The sequence below is a fragment of the Pimephales promelas genome, chromosome 4 (assembly GCF_988280905.1).
Source record: "Pimephales promelas chromosome 4, fPimPro1.hap1.1, whole genome shotgun sequence".
NCBI lineage: Eukaryota > Metazoa > Chordata > Actinopteri > Cypriniformes > Leuciscidae > Pimephales > Pimephales promelas.
In genome coordinates, this window is record NC_142772.1 from 33,249,553 (window position 1) to 33,270,883 (window position 21,331).

The 21,331-nt window shown below is 39.0% G+C and overlaps 1 protein-coding gene across 2 annotated transcripts in view; it reads left to right on the top strand.

The window, feature by feature from the left end:
• The first annotated feature begins 845 nt into the window (after positions 1 to 845).
• spns2 (SPNS lysolipid transporter 2, sphingosine-1-phosphate) overlaps positions 846 to 21,331 on the top strand; it is a 71,543-nt gene continuing 51,057 nt past the window's right edge. For both annotated transcript variants that reach the window (XM_089130300.1, XM_089130301.1), the window contains exons 1-2: positions 846 to 1,308; positions 20,981 to 21,046. In XM_089130300.1, coding sequence (XP_088986426.1) covers positions 1,077 to 1,308; positions 20,981 to 21,046 — 298 coding nt within the window. In that variant the 5' untranslated portion in view covers positions 846 to 1,076. The remainder of the gene's footprint in view (positions 1,309 to 20,980; positions 21,047 to 21,331) is intronic.

Here is a 21,331-nt window from a genome sequence, read left to right on the forward strand (position 1 = left end):
ATAAAGACAGTAGGCTACTTCTCCAAGATGACGTTAAAGAGCGGTTAATCTAGAAAGAATGTGCTGTGTACAAACATCTTTAAAAAGCCCGTTTTGCATATAAATCATTTTGAAGACGTTTTGTAAATGTCTATTTATCATCTGTCAGGAATTGTCATTTTGCAGATAAGCAAAAAACAAACAAACAAACAAACAAACAAACAAACAAAAAACACCGTCTACCAGGTGAAAACACGCGCATCAAATAGACGTTTTGACAGGATACTTACTTGGTCCCCCTAACGCACCCTGTTGCTATGGTTACTCACCTCAGTCAAACGACTTTTACTATTTGTCGACAAGTTAGAATGTGATTAACAGGGTTTTAAAAAGCCCCTTTTGTAGGCTAAACTATTATAGAATTAAAACGTTTAATGTAATCCTATACTTTGCAAGATGACCAACAATTTGTTTTGACATCCTTTGGAGGGCTTAAATATTAGTAGGGAGGGTCACACCCCCAAAAGCCCCCCATAATTCACACTTTGTCTTGTGTCAACCTGATTCCATGATGACCTGCTATACTTGGAGTGTATAGGCTAATGTTTCCTTACGGCTCTGTGCTCTGATTTCATTTACACTTTTAGAGGACGTTTCACGTCAGTTGAGTTTATTCGATGAATTATTTTACAGAGACAAAGCAACTTTACTCGAGCGCCCTGGGTGCGCTGTTCTGTCACTGCTAAAATCTCCTCTCTCACATGAGCATTCCGCTCACACTACTGCTCCTTCATTCGCTCGGAGTGGGAGGGGCTTACATAGCAACCACCACGCCTCCCTCCCTCTCTCTCTCACACACACACACATACATACACAGAGTGAGAGAAAAGCGCTTCCCGAGCGCTCAATCCTGTCACTGTACAGACATGAACCAAGCTCAGCGAGCAATAATCAAATCAATTATTTTTATTCTACGCGATTAACAGTTTTTCTTTTTTTAATTTTCCGCTCAAAGGTGCAACACTATTCCGTCATAATCGTCCTGTCTCTGTTCAGAAATCGTTCAATCGTTTGCGCTGGATCTGTCGTGCCAGAAGATGTGCGTGGAGAGCGATGGATGTGAAATTGAGGGGTGCAGCAGTTCGGATGTGGTGCACACGCTGTCTGGAAGCATGAGTCCCACTCTTAAATCCAGTACAGATCTGCATCCCTGCAAACCTGGGCAAAAATTCCGTGCCGCATTACTCCGATGCCGGACTCCGCTTGTTGCCGCCGGGATTCTGAGTTTTGGAAATGTGCTCAATTACATGGACAGATACACCGTAGCAGGTAAGACCAGCAGTTTTCTGATAGCTATATATGTTCGTTTTTATTAACTAGCTCAGGAGCGCATCAGCAGCGATAGTCACCATATGTATTGTTTAATGATTCACAATGTTTCACTTCAACACACTGGCCAGGAAAATCACATGGTAAACATTAACATAAATCAAGTGATCATTTGTAGGTTATATCTCGCTGCACACGTGCTGAGTTTTATTGAACGGGTTCCAGCTCTTTAGACTGATTTAATCAAACCAGCCGGATTGTAGCCTATAGTCTTAAAGGTAACCCCGTTGTTCTAACATGATATTGATTAGCCTACTTTTGTGAATGATCTTAATCTGACTTTATGTCTCGCAAAAGAGACATAATCCTAAATCTCCTGACAAAGTAAATGTCATTATGAGCTTTTTTTCCATATAGGCTCCATATAGCCTATAGGCTATAAATATAAACTTCACACAATAATTTGCCTGTGTATGAGGTTAATTAAATGAGGTTTATTAATTAGCATTATCCGTGAATTTAAAATGTGATTCAAATCACGTAGGCTAACGTATAGGCTACCAATATATGAATTGTAGCCATAGCCAGTTAATGGACATTGCGTCCAAGCTGCTACAAACATTCACAGACCTCATTTAAAGCAGTAGCGCTTTTCTCGAGGATATTACAGTCCAAAGTAATATAGAGCAAACTTCTCGAGGGACACATCTTATATCCATGGTCTTATAAATAACCTCACGCGCCACACATAAAAATGCCCTTGAATCAAGTTATTCAGGAATAAAGGCAGAGCGCAGCCGTGGTCTGACACGTTTCCATAGAAACTAGAACAGATTTAATCTACTAGTTTTTCTGTTGTCAAATTGATCATCCCTCAAAAGGTGCGGATTAGTTCGTTTTTAGGCTAGGCTACTTGGCAATCTGAGGCGACATGTCAGCTGACAGTTGCTCTCCAGCGCACTCTGAGAGGGGTAATTTTCATGAATAACGAATGCGATTAGAGATCTGGAACAAGGCAAGAGCGCGGTATTAGCTAGGGATTTCTGAAATGCGGGATTTGGTGTAGCCGTCAATATTGGATACGACTCAATCTATTTCCCCTCATTGCTTTAAGTACTATATATGAACTGAAGGCTATATGACATTTTCCCTTCTGTTTCTTGATTGGTCGCCTACGATAAGTTGCCTGAATGTTATGCACTTCCTTCATTAGTGGAGTTTGTGAAATAAACGCATAGCCTAGTGTAACATGGATAGCATATTATAGCCCTATTGGAAATAGCCTACTCATTACAAATAATTATTAATTGTAAGAAAAAGAAGAAAACGGTATTTTTACATGATGACGATTCCATAATTGAAATGGGAATGTTGCTGTGTCTTCTTTCTGCGCTGAACACCCCGTTCCCTCCAGCGCGCGCTACATACCTTTGAAAGCGCGAGATGCTTGAATGGCGCGCCTCTGCAGCAGGCTACTTTATTGTAATGGGGGGATGTAGGCTAGTTATTGAGCAAAGCCCGGGATGCCTCCAGTTGCAGGATCTGCTTTGGGAAAGTATTCCCTCATCTTTTCAGTATTCCAGTTTTCACCTTTCCAGTTCTCTCATAGTAGCCTAAAACGTGAAAGGTGCGTTTTTTTTGCCAGATGGTCGCGTGTTATATTACGTTCGCGAACAATTTTAAGACGTCAGTCAGTATTGGGATGAAGACATGAAGTGCGAGAAGACTTGAAAGGAGATGCTACAACACGATCTCAAACGTTATCGGTTCATGGCCGTTTTGTAGCGCGGCTCGAGGTTCAGCAACATTACATAAGCTGTAATAACATTATGAAAACTAGGGGTTTACGTGGGTATAGGCTCTCATCTAATCTCGCCAGTCGCCATCTCTAAAATCATTCTAGTTTCACTTAAAGGTTATCCTGAATAGACAAATGTATCATCCTCTTTATATATAAAATATCAGTGTAAGCTAAATTCCATTCAGTTTTTTCTCAAGTGAGTATAAATACACACTTTTGTCTGTGAAATAGATTCTTTATCATGCATAGGCTACAGCTGCTCATGTGAAACATACTGTACACAGTTGATCAACCTCTTAACATATTAACAGTATAGATGAATGAATTGAAGGAAATTGAGAATATATATAAAGAAATGTGTGAGATGATGATTGCAGTGAGATTGCAGCAAAAATGGTCAATTCTCAGGAGAGGAGTATTGTAAATGTGTTTGGTTTGTAAGTGTTGCAGCAGCAGACTGAATGTTGTTGAGTTAAGCATGGATCTCTTCTACACCTCGGTGTGCATTATGTATTAGAGAAGTGTATGTGAGGGTGAAGCCCCCTTCATGGGTAAAAGAAGCTATCTGACGCAGTCATCCTGCAGTGGCAACGGTCACTCTTTAGTATGTAGCCTATGTCTGAGAGAGAGAGAGAGAGAGAGAGAGTATGATACACATGGTTGAGAGACCTCCTCACCACTGCTGTTCAATCATATGTACTGCAGTCAGACTTACACAGGGATCATCATCACATATTAATGATGTTCAGCCTGTTTGTGTGTCTGAGGGAAAATAGAGATAGTACACCCAAAACAAAATTTTGTCATCATTGACTTACCTTCAATGTAGAACACATAAGAATATATAAGAAATAAGTCTGTTTTTTGTTCATACATACAACAAAAATGCATGTTTGTTTATGGGTGAACTATCCCTGTAAAAGCAAACAGATGTTTTGCCATAATTTCAAAATAAATCATTAAGCCATGACGCTTTCCTGTAACATTTGCAGTGGTGTAGTAAAAAATGGAAAACCGAACTTTGCCCATTGAAGTTAGTGCAGCAGTTTAATGTCACACACAAGCAAAATGAAATCAAATGTGCATGCAGCAATTGCTTGAAACATTCGCAGTCAGTGTCTTACATACAAACGAATGCAGTCCGAATGACTATATTCAAGTCTAATAAATACCGTCACTGTGAAAACACTTAATTTGACTTTTTTCTATATTGAAGTCATACCCAATTACTGCCAGTCTCACTTTTTACAAGCCCTTCTTCCAGGCTGTGGTTGTCTTGGAATCTTTTATTATCAACCAAAGTCTCTCATCACTGTTAGCCAGAACCACATTTTAATTCTCCAAAAAGCAGCGTGCATCATTTTGGCCTTGTTGGTCTTATGTTTAACTGATTGATGATATTCTTGTGTGTGAAAGAAAACAGAAAAGCTCTAATTTAGCTGTTTTCTCCACCTAAACAAAAGTAGTGGGTGTGCAGTTTTTTACAGCAGAGGAGAGACAACCAGTCCCTCATGAGGAACCACAGAGCACAATTCGAAGCGTAGAGGAGTCCTGAATCTTTGAGAAAAACTTGCTTATCACCTGTGTTGAGTTTGGATTGTGGTTAGGCGTGAGTTTAATGATCACTGTAGGCTTGTGTTGTATATTTTTGGTGGTTGGGCTCTCTGCTATAACTCATATCTGGCTTGTCAAAGTCATAGGAGACTTCACCACCCTTCTTTATGTTTAGCCCGAGGTGCATTTCTGCAACGTGGGGGCTGATTTGCCCTCGTCTTTCCCTCCCTATTGGCGCATTATAGTTGTCCACTATCTATATCCGTCTCTTTCTGTCTCCAACACAGCCTCCAGTGGGACAGAGAGATCAGATTGATGGGACTGAGGTTGTGAACCATTTAGTTTGATTAAATTTGTGGTTTGGCTGTGATGGCTCAGACCCAGGGAGGCTGGCTGGCTAGAGTCCCTCCAGCAGACAGGCTGAGCTCAACAACAGATTACGGTTAAGACAGGGATTAGGAGGCGCGGGGAACACCACAGGGACGTACAGAAGGAGGCCACTTAACATTATTTGATCTAAGATCCTCCGTTGAGCCCCGGTCTGACGCCTGCTCTAATGAAGGCAGTTTGACTGGTAATCTGGATTATGAGGTGCAGCGGATGCTGAAAGGTGCAGTTTTTTTCCTAAAGGCATCTGAGGTATGAGAATGTTTAATCTCAAGACAAGTGCTTAATTAAGTGTGACGGCAGCCCTAGGAGCTCCTTGAGGGAAAATGGGTATGTCTGCTTTCAGATATACACATGCTCACTGTTTATGAGGGGAAGTGGAGACTAACAGTACTGTACGTTTTGCTGCATTGCTCTTCTGCACTAGATGCTCCAGTCTAGCTGGCTCAGCTCTAGTTCTGCGTGGACACACTCCTTGGCAGTGCCTTTTGTGAGACATACGTACACACACACCCGCACACTTGTGCCCCTTATGGTGTGAGTTGAAGGTGTGATAAGGCCTATCAGTGACAAAACAGTGTGCTGTACTGAAGGTGGTCCGCAGAAGTAGCACGTAGCACATGCACTGTATACAATACTTTGTGTGCAGTGTATGTGCTAATAAATCTTTATCTGTATTATGTTTAATGTTTATATATATACATATAAAGCTACATAACCAGCCAGTGTTCAAAACTATCTGCTTTCCTTAGCTAATTAATGGTACTGGTGGATTTCCACAGGAGATTCAAGCATGTCTTTGCGTCATTAAACGTCACATCTGTACACATAAAGAAGGAGTCTCGGCCATATTGCGATTTGCGAGGTGGAGATTTATAGGCTTTTCTCAAAGCACTTGATATAATTAAACTTATCATTCGACATTACATGTGTGCACACAATGCTGACGTTGTTAACATTAACAATTTGAGGACAAAGTATAATTTGCACGGTTTTGCGTGATATGATAACTTAAGCGATTGTTAGATTTATTCAGTGCGATTTTCTGCAATGACAGAACCAGAACAAAATTAGATGATTATATTTTCCAGTGAAAATTATTATGTTGGTCATACTTCCAAAAAGAATAATCTGTGATTCTTAATGCCAGTATCCACACTGGTGTGGTGACTGACAGCATAACACTCTCCTCAAACACAGTGTGTTTTGTCCGCGCTGTGCCATGTCAAGGAACAACTCACGTAATGTTGATAATTCTTCGAAAGTCTGCAATTGCAGATTTCAAACAGAGATGGCGACAAAGAGGAAAAACTCCAGACTGCAGCTTTAAATTGACTAGTCAAGCATCGCGGGAGCTGCCAATGTAGCAGACTATCACCTGCTGTTAGCATTCCATTGACTCCCATTCATTTTGGCGTCAATTTGACAGCGAACAACTTTACATCTGAGGCGTCCAATGAATCCGTTTGTCCATATATATACATATATATATATATATATATATATATATACATTATGTGGGTAAGTATCACAGTGGTGCATTTTAAATATACTTGCAGCAAATTGGATGTCTGTGTTGAAAATGAAACTTTGAGGTTGCCTCAATCACTTTAGGCTTGGCAGTCGTCTCTCTCCTTTTCTCTCACTTTTTTACTGTGTCTGTATTAAAGGACTTTCAACAACAAAAACATGAAAGTAATGAAAAACTCTCAGTAATTGAGTTTATAAGCTTGTCTCACTCTTCTGAAACCCTCATGAAGAACAAATGGGTTCCATTTCTCCCAAAGTTGATTTCTATATGCACTGTAATTGTTAATCGTTGAAGCAGTTATATAGCTGTTTTGTTTACTTCTGATGACTTTCTCAAACCTGCAATATAAATCCATTAAAGTAAACTCATTAAAAGACGATTACAAGTTTAGCTCTTAATGCTAAAGTGTATTGAAGAAGGCACAGATTATTTAATATGCTCCATAACCGCTGTTTGATATTCGATTGGCATAATGTACTCAGGGTGTTTACTTTTAATTGAACAAGTTTTGTTCACATCAAAGTCCTCTCATATTCAGATTCCTTCTTGGCATATGTGTGTGTGTGTGTGTGTGTGTTTTTGAGGGGTTCTATTTTGCTGATGTACAGTATGTGCTGCCTGTACATCAGCAAAATAGAATTAGACAGCTGGAATTAGACAGCAGCCTTTCTTCCTCCTTTCGACAGCGCTTTTCACGTGGTCACGACATTTATTTCACAAGCTCTAAAAGCCATTTCTGTGTCAGCTACTACTTCCGTAAAGACAGCTTGGCTCCTTAAGCCGGATCTATCCCTAAAAGTTGGGTAAAAAAGTGAGTGAAAAGAACTTCCAGCGTTCCTGTATCGTTTATTTTCATTCATCTGCCTCAGCTGTTTCCTTATAAAGAACACACAACCATGACCGCCTATCTGACCCCAACAATAAGGTCAGTGTATAATATATATAGACACGAGTGGTGTTCAGCGGGACAAATTCTCATCTTGCTCGGGAGAGGCTGTATTGGGCGAAGCAGCCTGGTGTCTCTCAAAATAAACACTGACACAATCATGTCCGCTAACAGCCTCTGAGAATCGGGATGCGATTTGTTCGGTTTATTTTTTAACGGGCTTGTCTTTCATTTAGCCCATGTGATGTTGATTTAATGTAGCGTGGACGATCCAAACAAGGCACAGCGTTTGTTACGTTTTTTTTTCCACCAGAGAGACGGCTGACATGCTTGTTTAAATGGCACTGACCCTGTTAATATAATTGGTGGCCCATATTTAGCTCATTGCGTATCCAAACAGATGCGCACTACGTGTGGGTGTTTGTCTGTTTAAAAAATAGATTCACTGTGATTCTCAGCCTCAACATGTGTCTTTTTGATCGAGTGTGTCTAAGAGATTAAGGGCGGAGAGTTTGACAGACAGCTGTATAGGAGGGTGGAGGAAGCGGGAGGAGGGGTGCCTGAGGGGGGAGCGCACCTGTGAGATTGGAAGTCTCAGGTATGTCACTGTGTGTTAGACCAAGATCATTCAGAATGTATTAATATGAGTGTGGGAGATATCCTATGGCTGGACCTCTGACCCATAATGACTACAAATGTCCAAACAGAGACAGAAAGTAAACAACAAACATTTAGCAGAAGCTTTTGTATAATGCTATAATCATAAGAGCCTGCATAATTTACCATTATTTTACAGTAAAAGTGCATGTATGAAATATGAAATGTATGAAATATAGTAGTATATAATCCAGATTTTCATTCAACCCTTTTATTTTTTATATTTGCATTTACTTTTACAGTTAAATTACAGTAAAATTACATGAAAACTAAAATGTTTGTCCTGTATATATATATATATATATATATATATATATATATATATATATATATATATATATACATTCAGTTGTTTTAAAGTAACAGTAAAGTGTTGTTTTTCTGAACTTTCTATTCATCAAAATGAAAAAAAGTTGACAAATAGATTGCATTGATGAGGAAAAAAAGTCCTTTTATTTTGAATGGTAGTGAACAGTACCACCGGATCTAATATAAATTGACCATTGTTTATGTTTTTACATACTGTTGCGTTTTTCATTCATTTTCCATTCAGTAATACGTTTTTTATTTTATTTTTAATTGCAAACACAAAACCCTGTCATCCATATATCCACACACAGAGAGGGGCAATCCCAGTGACCCTGACGTTAATGTTTGGATGCAACATAACAGTGGCTAAATCATTCTGAAAGCATTAAAAATCCCCATAGGTGCTGCAGCATAACGGAGATACCGGAATCTCAAATGATGAATGAATTTTCCTAAAATCATCTATGATTTAAGTAGTTGTTCTAGTTATATGAGGGTGGATGATATACATGGGATTAGGCTGATATTCTCCCCTCTCTTTTTAGATAAGACTTCTGAGTAAATACTGACTAAAATAATCAAATAAAAAAGAAGGGTCATTAGGGTAAACTACTGACGTTCAGCTTTGTCCTTAAAGTAAAGCTTTCGGAAGTGCTTTATATTGCCAGGTCAAATATTTAAACAGTACTTTACTGCAAGTATTTACTTATTACTTATTAAGGAGGAAAATATTTCATCTTTCCATCTATTCAATAGTGATTGAGTAAATAGCCAGTCAGCCACTGGTGTTATGTAACATATATTTCCCAGATTACATCCTAAGCGTGTATGTGTGTCAGTGTCTGTAGGGTAAATTGGGGTTTAGACCTCTGTCTGTTTTGTGATATCTCTATTAATGCAGGGATGAAAGTACAGGCCTGAAATATCATCTCATTAAGCCATTATTTGCAACATTTTTCCAAAGCTTGCAATTAAGCACATCTATGTTGCATGTGTACACCTGTGTAATTGTATGCCATCTATTTATACTTGAGAACAACATATGGCTTTGATTGCCACCCCGACACATTAAACACTTTCACCTCAGCATGAAATCTTGCCCTGGAGTTTCAGTGTGTGTGATGATGTGTAGATGCCCAGAGTATATTCTCAGGAATGCACAGAGAAACAGGCTGTGTTTTCTCAAACCATTAGGATGATTGTCACATCAGTGTCCTACCCTGTACCTGTTTAAAATCCAGTGATTCTTTAAATAGACTCATTCATTTCTCAGAGCCATTCAGTCCTAAAACTAACCCCTTGTATACTATGGATACAAGAATGCCTTTATGTATGCTGTACAGTACGCAGGGATAGGAAACCCCGGGGCTTGCTGCCACTTGCTGTATGAGACATTGAAGACCATAGTTTCCTTTAAGGATTAATTTGGCATTCTTACCAGGTTAGCACAATAGCTTGAGTTATTTAGCCACACCAGAACATAATAATTACCTACAACTAACGCCTAAAATACCTGTGTATGTGTATGTGTCTGTGTGTGTGTGTGTGTGAGGTGTGTGTCTCCACCTAACTGCTGTGGAATGTGGAGGTAGAGCTGGAATTCCAGTGATGCGATTGTTTTGTTTTCCCACAGTTACCTCCGATCTATAGTTACCAGTCACCAGCCCATGACACAGAAAGGTGCTTGTCAAAACAAAATCAATACAAAGCATATACATTTAAACTGCTCAAACCACTTCTTCATGGCTCTCTCTGAATTTATTTAACGTTTCTCTGTGTTGGAAAATTTTGGTGGTCCATTTTTTATTTGCCTGCTGGAAAAAATAGAAATCTAAGACATAATGTCTCTTGAAAGTGTCCTGCACTGCTCTGCATTAAACCGTACCAGGAAGAAATGAGATTTTCTCTAATTCATGACGGAGAAAGTGAGATGGATTACTGTGCTGGAGACTCTCAGCTGTTCTCAATGAGAGTGGATGAAAACAGTGCTTTGCATAGCAAGAAAATGGATGTAATAAAAGACACTGGGACAGATAGAAATGACCAGGAGGTCTGCGTGTGATTGCATGGGTGTGTGTCTGTGTATTGATTGCATAGAATAGAGGTTTCTTGGGCTACAGTCAATTACAGACTATAGTAGCCTTTGAATAGATGCCACATGTGGATCTCTTGGTATTGATTTCAAGCAACCCAGTTCTGATGCTTTCTATGTGTTCATCACATGCGAGATTCAGAATTGAATTGAGAATGCCTTTTATATTCTCATAGAGCATAAATCAAAAGAGAAAACCGTGAAACATTTATGTGCGTAGGTTTCACTCAATTGGTCATTATAACTGGCTGAAAAACTTTTTTTTCACACACACATTTCTACTCATCACCCTCAGCTGTCAGTTGTCTGAAGCCCATGGCCACTCACACAGGGCAGTATGGCTACAGACTAATGCTAAATTGAGCTTGAAAGACCAGCTCTCAACACTTTTTCAGACCAAAGTGTGCTGAAAAGCCCCATCCAATTTAGCTCTCTCTTTTTCTCCCTCGTCCTCTTTTCTCTCCAGTTTTCATTTACTCAGTCTCGTGACACCTCTTGACTCTCTTCTCTCTGGTAGCTTTCACTCTGAGTTGCTCAACACTGTCTATTAGTACATTGAGAATAGCTTGGCTCACAGTGCCGTTTGAAGCTTTATTGATTGAGCTCTTCTCCTTAGACATTTTCTGAATCAAAGAGCTTCAAAGATGTTTCGCCCAAAGACGGTGAATGTTTTTTTTTTTTTTTTTTGTGCCTATACACAATTAATGGACACAAAATTTAAAAATCAGTAAGAATGCTGCTGCTTTAAATCTAAAAAGTTTCATTGGTTAATAGATTCAGTTTACCATCTCAACATGTTTGTCAGAGGGATATGGGCTAATTAATGATTTTTCACTATAGGTATACACTTTGAATGGGATCAGCAGTAATTAAGAAAGATAATCAAAGCACATCATTATTCACAGAATCGGGCACTGTTGACACCCCCCTGGGGGAGACCCACCCCACTCCTACACAGCCTTTACAGAACAAAGAGAAGAAAAGGAGAATAAGCAAAGAGGCATAGCGAGTGAGAAAAGCCAAATGAAATCCCGTTACAGGCAAAAAACAAAAAGCCCTCATAATTACAGTAATCCCTTTCTGTGTTATGTAAAAATAAAAAAAATAAAAACAAAGCATCCGGATTAGGCTACAAATGAAGCTTGTCTAACGTCAGTCAGCAAAACATTAAGCCAGTTAATGGCTTTACGTCATCAGATGACGTTGGGAATGTACTGTTCAAACGTTCGGGCTCAGTACGATTTAAAAAAAATGTTTTTTAAAGAAGTCTTAAAATATTATTATTATAATTTAAAATAGCGGTTTTCTATTTTAATGTCATTTATTTCTGCGATGGCAAAGCTTAATTTTCAGAAGCCATTGCTCACAGTTCACTCAAGAAACATTTCTTATTGTTATCAATGTTGAAAATTGTTGTGCCGCTCAATAATATTTTCAATATTTATTTACTGTTACTCACTTTTGATCAATTTAATGCATTCCTGAATAAAACTTAAAAAAGAGAAGAAAATAAAATCTTACTGACCCCAAACTTTTAGTTTGTAGAGTATGCTGGTGTACTGCTAACACATTTAAAGAGTACAGTATATTCACGTAACACCACTTGCAAATTACTAGTAAATAGCAAATGGCTGTTAACAAAAAAAATCCCAAATTTAGATTCACTTGGAAATACGTCAACACAGGAAAGAAAACTGCTCGTAAAGTTTTTTTTTTTTTTTTTAATTAGAATCTGAGAGAAGGGAAGGTAATTGAAGCTTCTGGTTGGCAGTTAACATTAGCATCCAACAGGATGGTATAAGATCAGGCTGTTTAATAAGGGTGGCTGTAATTGCACTCCAGCGTCCACCAACAGCGTTCTGTCCTGATAAATGTGAACCACAAATCTGCTCATTTAATGAAACAAGCAGCTCATTTAAAGCCTCTGTGTGAAATATCATCTATATAAATGTATAGTAAACATTACTGTCAATGTTTACAGCTGCTAACATCTTTACTCATAAATCTATCTTTGATGTTTAAACTGCAAAAACCACTCTAGTTCTGTACCAGTGTGTACGGAGTAAGTCTACTGATATTTATCTTCTACCATACATTCACTGACCATACGCACTCCGACAGTGATGCTGAGTATCTAAAGGGGGAATCGGGCAGCCTGGGGATTTTTCTGCGCTCCATTGCATTCTGACCACTGCACAGCTATACGTCTGACACATGGGCTCACACTCCAGAGGATAATTCTCTTATGAATTATTAATGCCCAAATACTAGACTGTTTCTGCATAGCATCTCCGGACGAGCAATATTTTTATGCAATATTTAAAAGCAAGCGATGCAGTCTAGAATATCTGTTTTGGTGAGGAAATCTTGCAGTGCACAGTTTATTTACACTCTTCAGGCAAGTATTTGGGTACACAGGGAATGTGTTTGGGGTTATTAGATACATTTTCTGTGCATTTTCAATTGCATTTTCATACATCATTCCATTTTTTATGCACACACACACACACACACCTTAAAACCAGTTTTAGATTAGCAGTGCAGTGTACACCATGATACTCTGACAAGCAGCGCTGGCAGCCCGCGGCCCGCAGTAATGAGGAACTACTGGGATAAAATGGTGAGGGAATTCCAAAACACCCGCAAACGCCCGCTAAAACACACCCCCGCTCCTCTGACATCTGCATTGTGTTTATACGGACTGTGTAGTGGTTAAAAGGCTGAATGGAAAAAAGCATCCGTTGCTTTGCGGGATATCGATGGACCCGGTGGTCAGGAGCTCGCCAAGAAAAGACGAGCATATTTGTGGTCAGGTCTTACCCTGCCTCTGCACTCTCTGTAAGAGGGCAGACATTTTGCAGAGAAGCTGGGAAGGGTTAACACGGGAACAGTCTTTTTCTCGCTTTCGAATGTGTAACTTCTGCGAGCTAAGGTGTTGTTACATCGATTCCTGTGACACTTTAAGAAGGATCACCCCTAGCTGATGAGAGAAGCAGAGAAGGGGATGGGAAAGGACGAAAAGAAAATAGGAGGAAGAGAGCTTCAGGATATGTCAGCAGCCGAACAGTGTGGTTTGGTAGAATGAAAAGAATGAGGGAGAACAGAGAGGAAACATTCTCTTACCGCAAAGAGTAGCATTACACAGGATATGGAAATGTACATTTGTACTGCAGTTTCACCTACCACACACACACACACACACAGGGGCACATTTTACTATTTTCTTGCATTCACTGTAAAAAAGTGTTGGTTTAACTTAAAAAATGAAGTAACCTGGCTGCCTTAAAGTTTTAAGTTCATTGAAATGGAAAAATTGAGTTAATACAATGAAGGTGATTGATTTAATCATCAGAAACTTAAAATATTATGTTACCAGAACTACATAAACTATTTAAGTTGATTTGACAAAAGTAAATATATGTTGTGATTACAAATCATGAAAATATTTTTTTTTTACGGTGTTGTATTAAACTGCATTTCATTTAAAGGAGATGTTTTGCGTATCAGTTGTATCTAATGACCATTGTGGCAGTACATCATCAAATAGTGATCAAATGATGGAGGATAATATGCCTTGCCTTTTGGTTTTGATAATCTGCATAATTTCTTTAGTTAACCGGGTGCTAAAACAACATCCGACGGTCAATTAATTCAAAATGATTGCCACTTTTAAATACAGTACTGCAGCGCAAAACCCTGTGACTTATTTACTAACCATCTGCAATCTTTTTTTTGTATGTAAATTTACATGCATTATGCATTTGGTAGATGCATTGCATTCAAGTCATTTTATCGGATCATGAATTCGCTCTTACCCATGACCTTGTCATTGCTTGCACACACAATGCTTTTCTGTTTGAGCCACAGCTTTAGATTGACCATTACTTACTAAAAGTCAGTGTGTCTGGTGTAATTAGCTTTTTGCTTAACTACATTCAATTTAACAGATCGTGTACATTTATGTTGATCATGGCACCTGTCGTTTATCAAATAACGGAGAAGAACGTTATAACTTGGCATAATACAAATGTGCTGTGAATGCATTTTAAAAACCTGTCTCAGGTATGTGGATTGCAGTGGTGGAGTGTGCAAGTAAACAACGCTAGAGCAGGCGCAGTTCATTTCCAACAAAAACTCCCCACAGAGTTGTGAATATACCAAGCTTTCCTTTCCTTCCAGTTGTCTTTCTTCTCACCTATCGTCATCTTCTCAGTTACAGTATATAGGACGGCCAGCCTCTGTTGCTATGGCTTTATCCTAACCTACTTCTCCTAGCCCTGAAATAGCACCGGGGGTTTCTCAGGTCTATCGTCTCTCTTTTGGGGATTGTAAAATGAGGTCTGTCCTACCACTCAGTGATCCTCGTTTTCGTTCTCTCTCCCCAGACGGCCAGACTGTCCTCTGGGTCTATATAAGGTGACGTGTCTGTGTGCAAAAATAAGAACAAGTGTTGTGTGTATTAATGCCGTATCCCCACCTTAATGAGTTTTAGTATCTAGATTCTAAGAAAATTTTTTGCCATTGTCAAAGCCTCTGACAGATGAATAGGCGCTGTTTGAGTTTCAGGATTTGACCGTGTTGGAATTTCAGCCGGTGAACCACTTCCTGTTTAAATGAATGGATGGTTTATACATATAAAACTGTGTCTCACACACTCAAAATGTGTTGGCATATCGCCAGTTCATCTCAGAGAAGGTTGTATATCAAAACTCAGACCTCTTGGTCTTTCTTGGGTTAGATGAGCTCATACTCTTTAAGAACACACTCAACCCAAACAAGCACTTAAACTCACAGGCTGGCTTCCTCTGATCAGATCAGATAAAAGTGGGTCCAAACAATGTATGTCAAAGATAGCATCACACGGTTGGTGTAAATCAAATGCAGGCGCTTCAGCTTCCAGGATCCATTAAACAGCTTCACTTGAACGAACTCCCCAGAGAATTGAAATAGCACTAGACACATTAACGGAACTGATTTGCTCATCCTCATCCACGGGCTATTGGTCAGTCCACTGGTCAATGTCCAATGGGTCTCCCCTATGAAAGCATTATACCAAAAAGGAGCATTATGCACTGCATCTTACGCAATGGCATCAACATTAGCATATCGCCATTTCACTGCACCAATCAGCTGATAAGATGGAGACCTACATGAACGGGTCAATGTTTAATTAGCATTTGGGATAATGAAACTAGTGTGCTAGAAAACAAAAGACGCTCTTTCTCACACCACACTGTTTGCATTGCAGTTTTACTGTGTGATTTGTGAGCAGATGTTTATTTGAATTTGAATTAGTGGGTTTCATTAATTTAATTTCTAATCCATTAGTCCATGACTTCATTGATATTAAATGGAATTTGCAAAATGAGCATTAGGGGCTTTTGCATTAATTATCTTTTAAACTAGTGTTAAATAACAATAACTTACATCATACAGAGCATCTACCCCCTGCAGTATCATTCGTTATATCAACAACACATATTTCAAAATTAGTAAAGGGATAATTTTTTTTGGAAATAAAAAGCAGGCGTAATGTTATGACACAGCACCTGAAAAAGTCCCCAGCTCGGTAACTTTCAACCTGACCATGACCAAGTTTGTGTAGTCATTACGCAGGAATGAGAGTGTAGTTCCTAGCCATATCAGCCTAGAAAATCGCAACTTTACATTTTCCGTCGGCCTGTGCACGATGTAACTACAGAAGAGTCAAGTTTTAAATAGGAAAAATATCTAAACTCTTTGGTCATTTTCTTTTGAGAAATGCTAATGGTCTTGTCCACTTCAATGATGTATGCTAAGCTATGCTAAAAGTAGTACCGCCAGTAAGATCGACTGAAGGAGATCGACTGAATGGATTCAGAAACGGTAAAACTCAACAGTTTTACTCTAGGGGAGAAAATAAGCCTATTTCCAAAAAAAGTAGAGTATCCCTTTAATGTAGAATATAATTATTAATTACACACACACACACATGCATGCACACACACATTCACAATGAACTAGTTATTCTGTTAGAATATTCTTCTGTGGAACTTGTCTAATATTCAATGCTTTGTGCATTTGAAGTGGAGTGTAAAACATACCTTAAATGGGGGCACGCCTTATATAAATTCAAAACTTTTCCTGTTTTTTTTTTTCACTCCCCACAGATGTCCCCACACAAATGTTTGGTCAGGACAAATTTGGCCCCAAATAAAAAACTGCCTCCATAAGTACATTTATCTGTTATCAGGTAAAACAAGTTTATTTATTTTAGATGATCAGATTTCTTTATTTTGAAAAATAATTATATATCAGCCAATCTTATGGCGTTATGCTATAACAGGATTTTACACGCTGTTCAATGGCGGTTGCTCTTCAGAGATGTGTTTTGCATGCAATAGATCAGTCCCAACAGGCAGGACAACATTCTTTTTCCTCTTAGTATCTGTTGCAGTTTCTACATTTTAGTAAATCAAAGTGCATTGCAAGTGACCCTATCAGCCAAACCTGACAGATCTTTTCCATGTAAGAAGATTCAGATAAAGATTGAGCAGATGAGCAATATTACCGTAAATGTGTGTTCTTTTTTCCATCTTAGTCAGTCTGATCTGACCACTTGCAAGCCAACCTTTCCTTCCTCAGTGTGTGCGCCCTTGCCGTGTTACTATGGCAACACCTCAGGGCTGGCGGCATCAAGGCGGACACTAGAAGGTCGATGATTCTACCGGTGCCATTTGGGGCATTTGCATCACCTTGTGTGGCATTGCCTACCATTTTACAATATGATGCAAGATGAAGTCAGAGCTGCTGCACCTTAGATGCTTAAAGACAGCTCTCTCTGAAGGTGTTGCCATGTTTTCCTAGCCTAGAAATCTAGACCCTAGCGGCAGCAAAAATTATTTTGCAGCCAGTGTGGTCTATCAACTCTCTGTTGGCTTGCGAGCTGGAAAAACCAAACTCTGGTCAGGCCAATCACATCGTGTATAGAGTTGGTGGGTGGGCTTAACAAAATGACAGCAAAGTTGTGGTTCCGCGTGATTTCCATAGGTGATTTCCCTACTCACCTATTAGGTGATCGGCTTTGGCCGATTGATTCAAGTCATTCTTAAAAAAGTAAGATTTGTTCGGACACGTGTTTTTGAAGACCAGATACGGCAAAAGTTTAGTTGGACTAAAGAAAACGCATGGGACTCACTCATCCACAGCCGTTCGTTGCTCTGTTTGGTTGTGGCGCTATCCTATTGGGTGTAGAGGGATTTTGCGAGACAACTTTTTATCCCGCCCCTCCGATTGAGGCATGCCAATTGTGAGTTCCCAGACCTAACATCTTGATGTAGGTCTGGCTTGCCAGGCTAATGTTTTCCCTGAGCAGTGTCTCTTTATCCGAGAGCCAGAAGAGAAGATATAGAGAGAAGAATTTAAGGCAAATTTCACATGGGCGGTATCGCCTGCCAAACACAAAACATAATTCACTAATATGACAGTTCTCTAATAGTTCAGTGTTACGTTGTGCACACTCTGACCTACTAGTACCAGTCTCTTCCAGTTACAATTCTTTCCTATATAATGTTACATAAGGACATACTTCACAAACTGAATCAATCATATTTCCAAACAAGTCATCAGTTTGCATCAGTTGTGCCTGTGGGAGTTTTGGTGGGAAGAGCTTGGTGGTTGAGGTCTTTGGCAGGCGTGAGGGTGGGCAGGTGCAGTCTCGGTTGAAAGAGGAGAAACACAGCACCATCTGGCACAGGGATCCCCCTCCTAGTGGGAGGAGTGGGAGAGACGGAGGGATTGAGGGATAGGGGGGCAACGGAGGAGTGTGACCAAGGTAATTAGAACACCGCCTCAGATTAGACAAATGGAAAGAGGGCGGGACGACCCGTTCCTGAGCATGGAGAAGGACAGTGGAAGCCAACACCTCCGTATCCAAACTAGGCTCACTGGAAAAGCGCGCCTCTACCTATATTTTTGGAAAAACGTAAAAAAAAAAAAAAAAAACATGCCTATGCATGCAATTCCCACTATAAACACTAGAAAACTTGTATTATTCTTCTCACAAATGATCATTAATAAAGCTTAATTTCACAGTTTCTTAGTGCCAGTCACTGGACATTTTGGACAATGAAAAGTGTTGCAAAATATGCAAGAAGCAACGCAATACACGTTTGCAGAAATGTTGCCAAAGGGGACAATTTTTCCAATCAAGTCAAGTCATGTATCTTTATATAGCGCTTTTCACAATATAGATCAAAGCAGCTTTAAAGTGTCCATCAAAACATAATAACAATGTTCATTTCTTAGTGGAAAAACATCCACATTTGGTAGAGCTAATCAAGGGCATTACTGATAGTATTACTGGCGTTTATGAATTAGATGTCGGATTTACAGTAACTGTAAGGTAAAAATGTATATATGATAAATGTATATATGGTGTTCACATGAGCATTAAGAATTTATTCTATAGTTATGTGCATTTGAATATATGTATGCAGGTTTGTAATTCCCTAAAACCATGCCTGAACAAACTAATCGTCTTGTCTAATTTGATACAGAATTTTGTTTTATTTGATCAAAATAAAATAATGAGCCCGGGCTTCCCATATCTGCCAAATCAAGAAAGAAAGATTCATCATGTTTCAAAGTGTGCCAAGTTCATTAGTAGCTTTTTAAATAGCAAGACAGGAATTTATTGTTCATAATAGATAAAAAAGAAATGCTGCAAGTCATTTAGGAATCTCAATCATTTAACAACACATTTGTATGTCCGTGGTTATACGTCAATTCATTTAATTCAGTGTTTTTTATGATTTCTTAATTTTAATATTATTAAATTAATATTTATTATTATTATTATTATTTCATATAATTAATTATTAGCAGTCCATAAACCCACTAATCCCTGTTAATAATTGATTAGTTTTTTTTTGAGTGAGCGTTACACAATGACAAAGGTTATTCAAATCTCAACACCTAACGATTTCAATCGATTCAATAGTAAAATGTTTTAGAAGATTCCTTGTCTTTTGTTTAATCTGACAATATCATGTTGCTCTATGGTTAATTGCTGTAGTTATGTATGTGTTGGCCAGGAATCTAAAGGGCTCTTGATCAGGGCATAACTCCCTTTTTGGTGTAATTGCAGCTTTCATGTTGCTACCTTCAAATCATCAGTCTCTCATCTCCACATTCCTTCTTTCCTGATCGCTTTAAAGTAAAAACAAGCTCTTTAAGTGTCTAACTCAGACACATGCTTTGATCTTCCATTTGGGAAAAGCTCACAGCATTCAGACACTTCTAAATACAGGGTAGGCTGTAAACAGGGCCTGTGACTGACAGCCAATGAAATTAGACAAGAGCGATAGAGATCCAACATCCTTGACGTTATCTCTGAAGTATCTTTCTAAGTCACTGAACAGTCTTGTACAAACAGAGGCAACATCCGCTTCACAGGCTTCCCAATCCCGCGATTCACACGCACCCAGAACAAACACCTAATGCTGTAGAAGCGTCTCTTAATTAACTTTTCAGCGCTGCCTGGATAATTACGTCATGTTTTTTTTTTTTTTTTTTTTTGAGGTCTTACAAACACAAACACAGAACACAGGAGTGGCTGTGAGAAGAAATAGCAATGTGGTGGCTTTAGTCATCTTCGAGTTTCGTCTCGATCACTTCGCGGTTTCCCGTCGCCACCCGTTTTGACTTGTCACTGGCACGTTGTAGCAAAGACGTACTGAAAAGGAGCACTTTGGCAGGTGCAGGCTTGTCCTCACATAGTGACATATGTAACATTCCAGTCACACGAGTCACGGCACCTGCTCGCATTCCTGTGCAGCCAGTGTCTCTTTCCTTACTGTTTGCAACTCAAGGTACATTCACACTCTTTCGTTCTCGTCATGCCTTTGTTACCCTTCAACGGGACATTTCATTTTAATTTTATATTAGAGCATATTTTATTTATCTTTTATAAGCGATAGAATATATTTATATATTTCTATTGTATAATGTTTATATTTAATAGAATCTTTATCAAATGTCAAAATTAATATCCATTTTTGCATACTTTACATTATAATGTTTAGATGCACCTCAGCTGAAATGTATTTTTCATTTATTTAAAATAGCATTCAATTTCATTTTGGCTATTTACTGCCTATTAACTTTTCAGGAATTATCAGCTCATCGTTGCCTGTAATATCAGAACAACCCTAATTTTGATGAAATATTACACCTCAAACAGCTCAGAGTAGAAGTGTGTTCATCCATAAGCCTTTGATTGTTCTGTTTTTGAGGATCACATGGAAACATATTGAGAAATGCCTGTCAATATGTTTGACTCTTTAAATTGCTTGGCACAAAAGATGCCTGAAAGTTCATTCAGTAATTATTTCTCCGAAAAGAGTCTCAAATGCTCTACTCAACTCAAATTTACATCACTGCACAAATTCTAATCTCTCTCTCTCTGTTTTTTAGGTGTCCTTCTTGACATACAGAAACACTTTGAAGTTGGTGACAGCGGAGCAGGCTTGTTGCAAACAGGTTAGTCTCTCATAATCCCATAATTAAGTGGTTTTGCAATCATGCAGCGAGAACATGCAGACTCACTGACAAATATCACTGAGGTGGAAGATCAGACTAAAATCCAATAAGCTCCTTGCAGCCGGAGTGACAGGGATAATAAAGGAGTGAAAACAACAACAAAAAAAAAACTATGGATGCGGTGGTCCAGCAACACCTCCTTCCTCACCAAAGCCAGTGTAATTGACTGAGCTTGAAGCACTTGTTTAGGTTTAACAAAGCAGAGGAGTGCCACAGTTGTTTGGA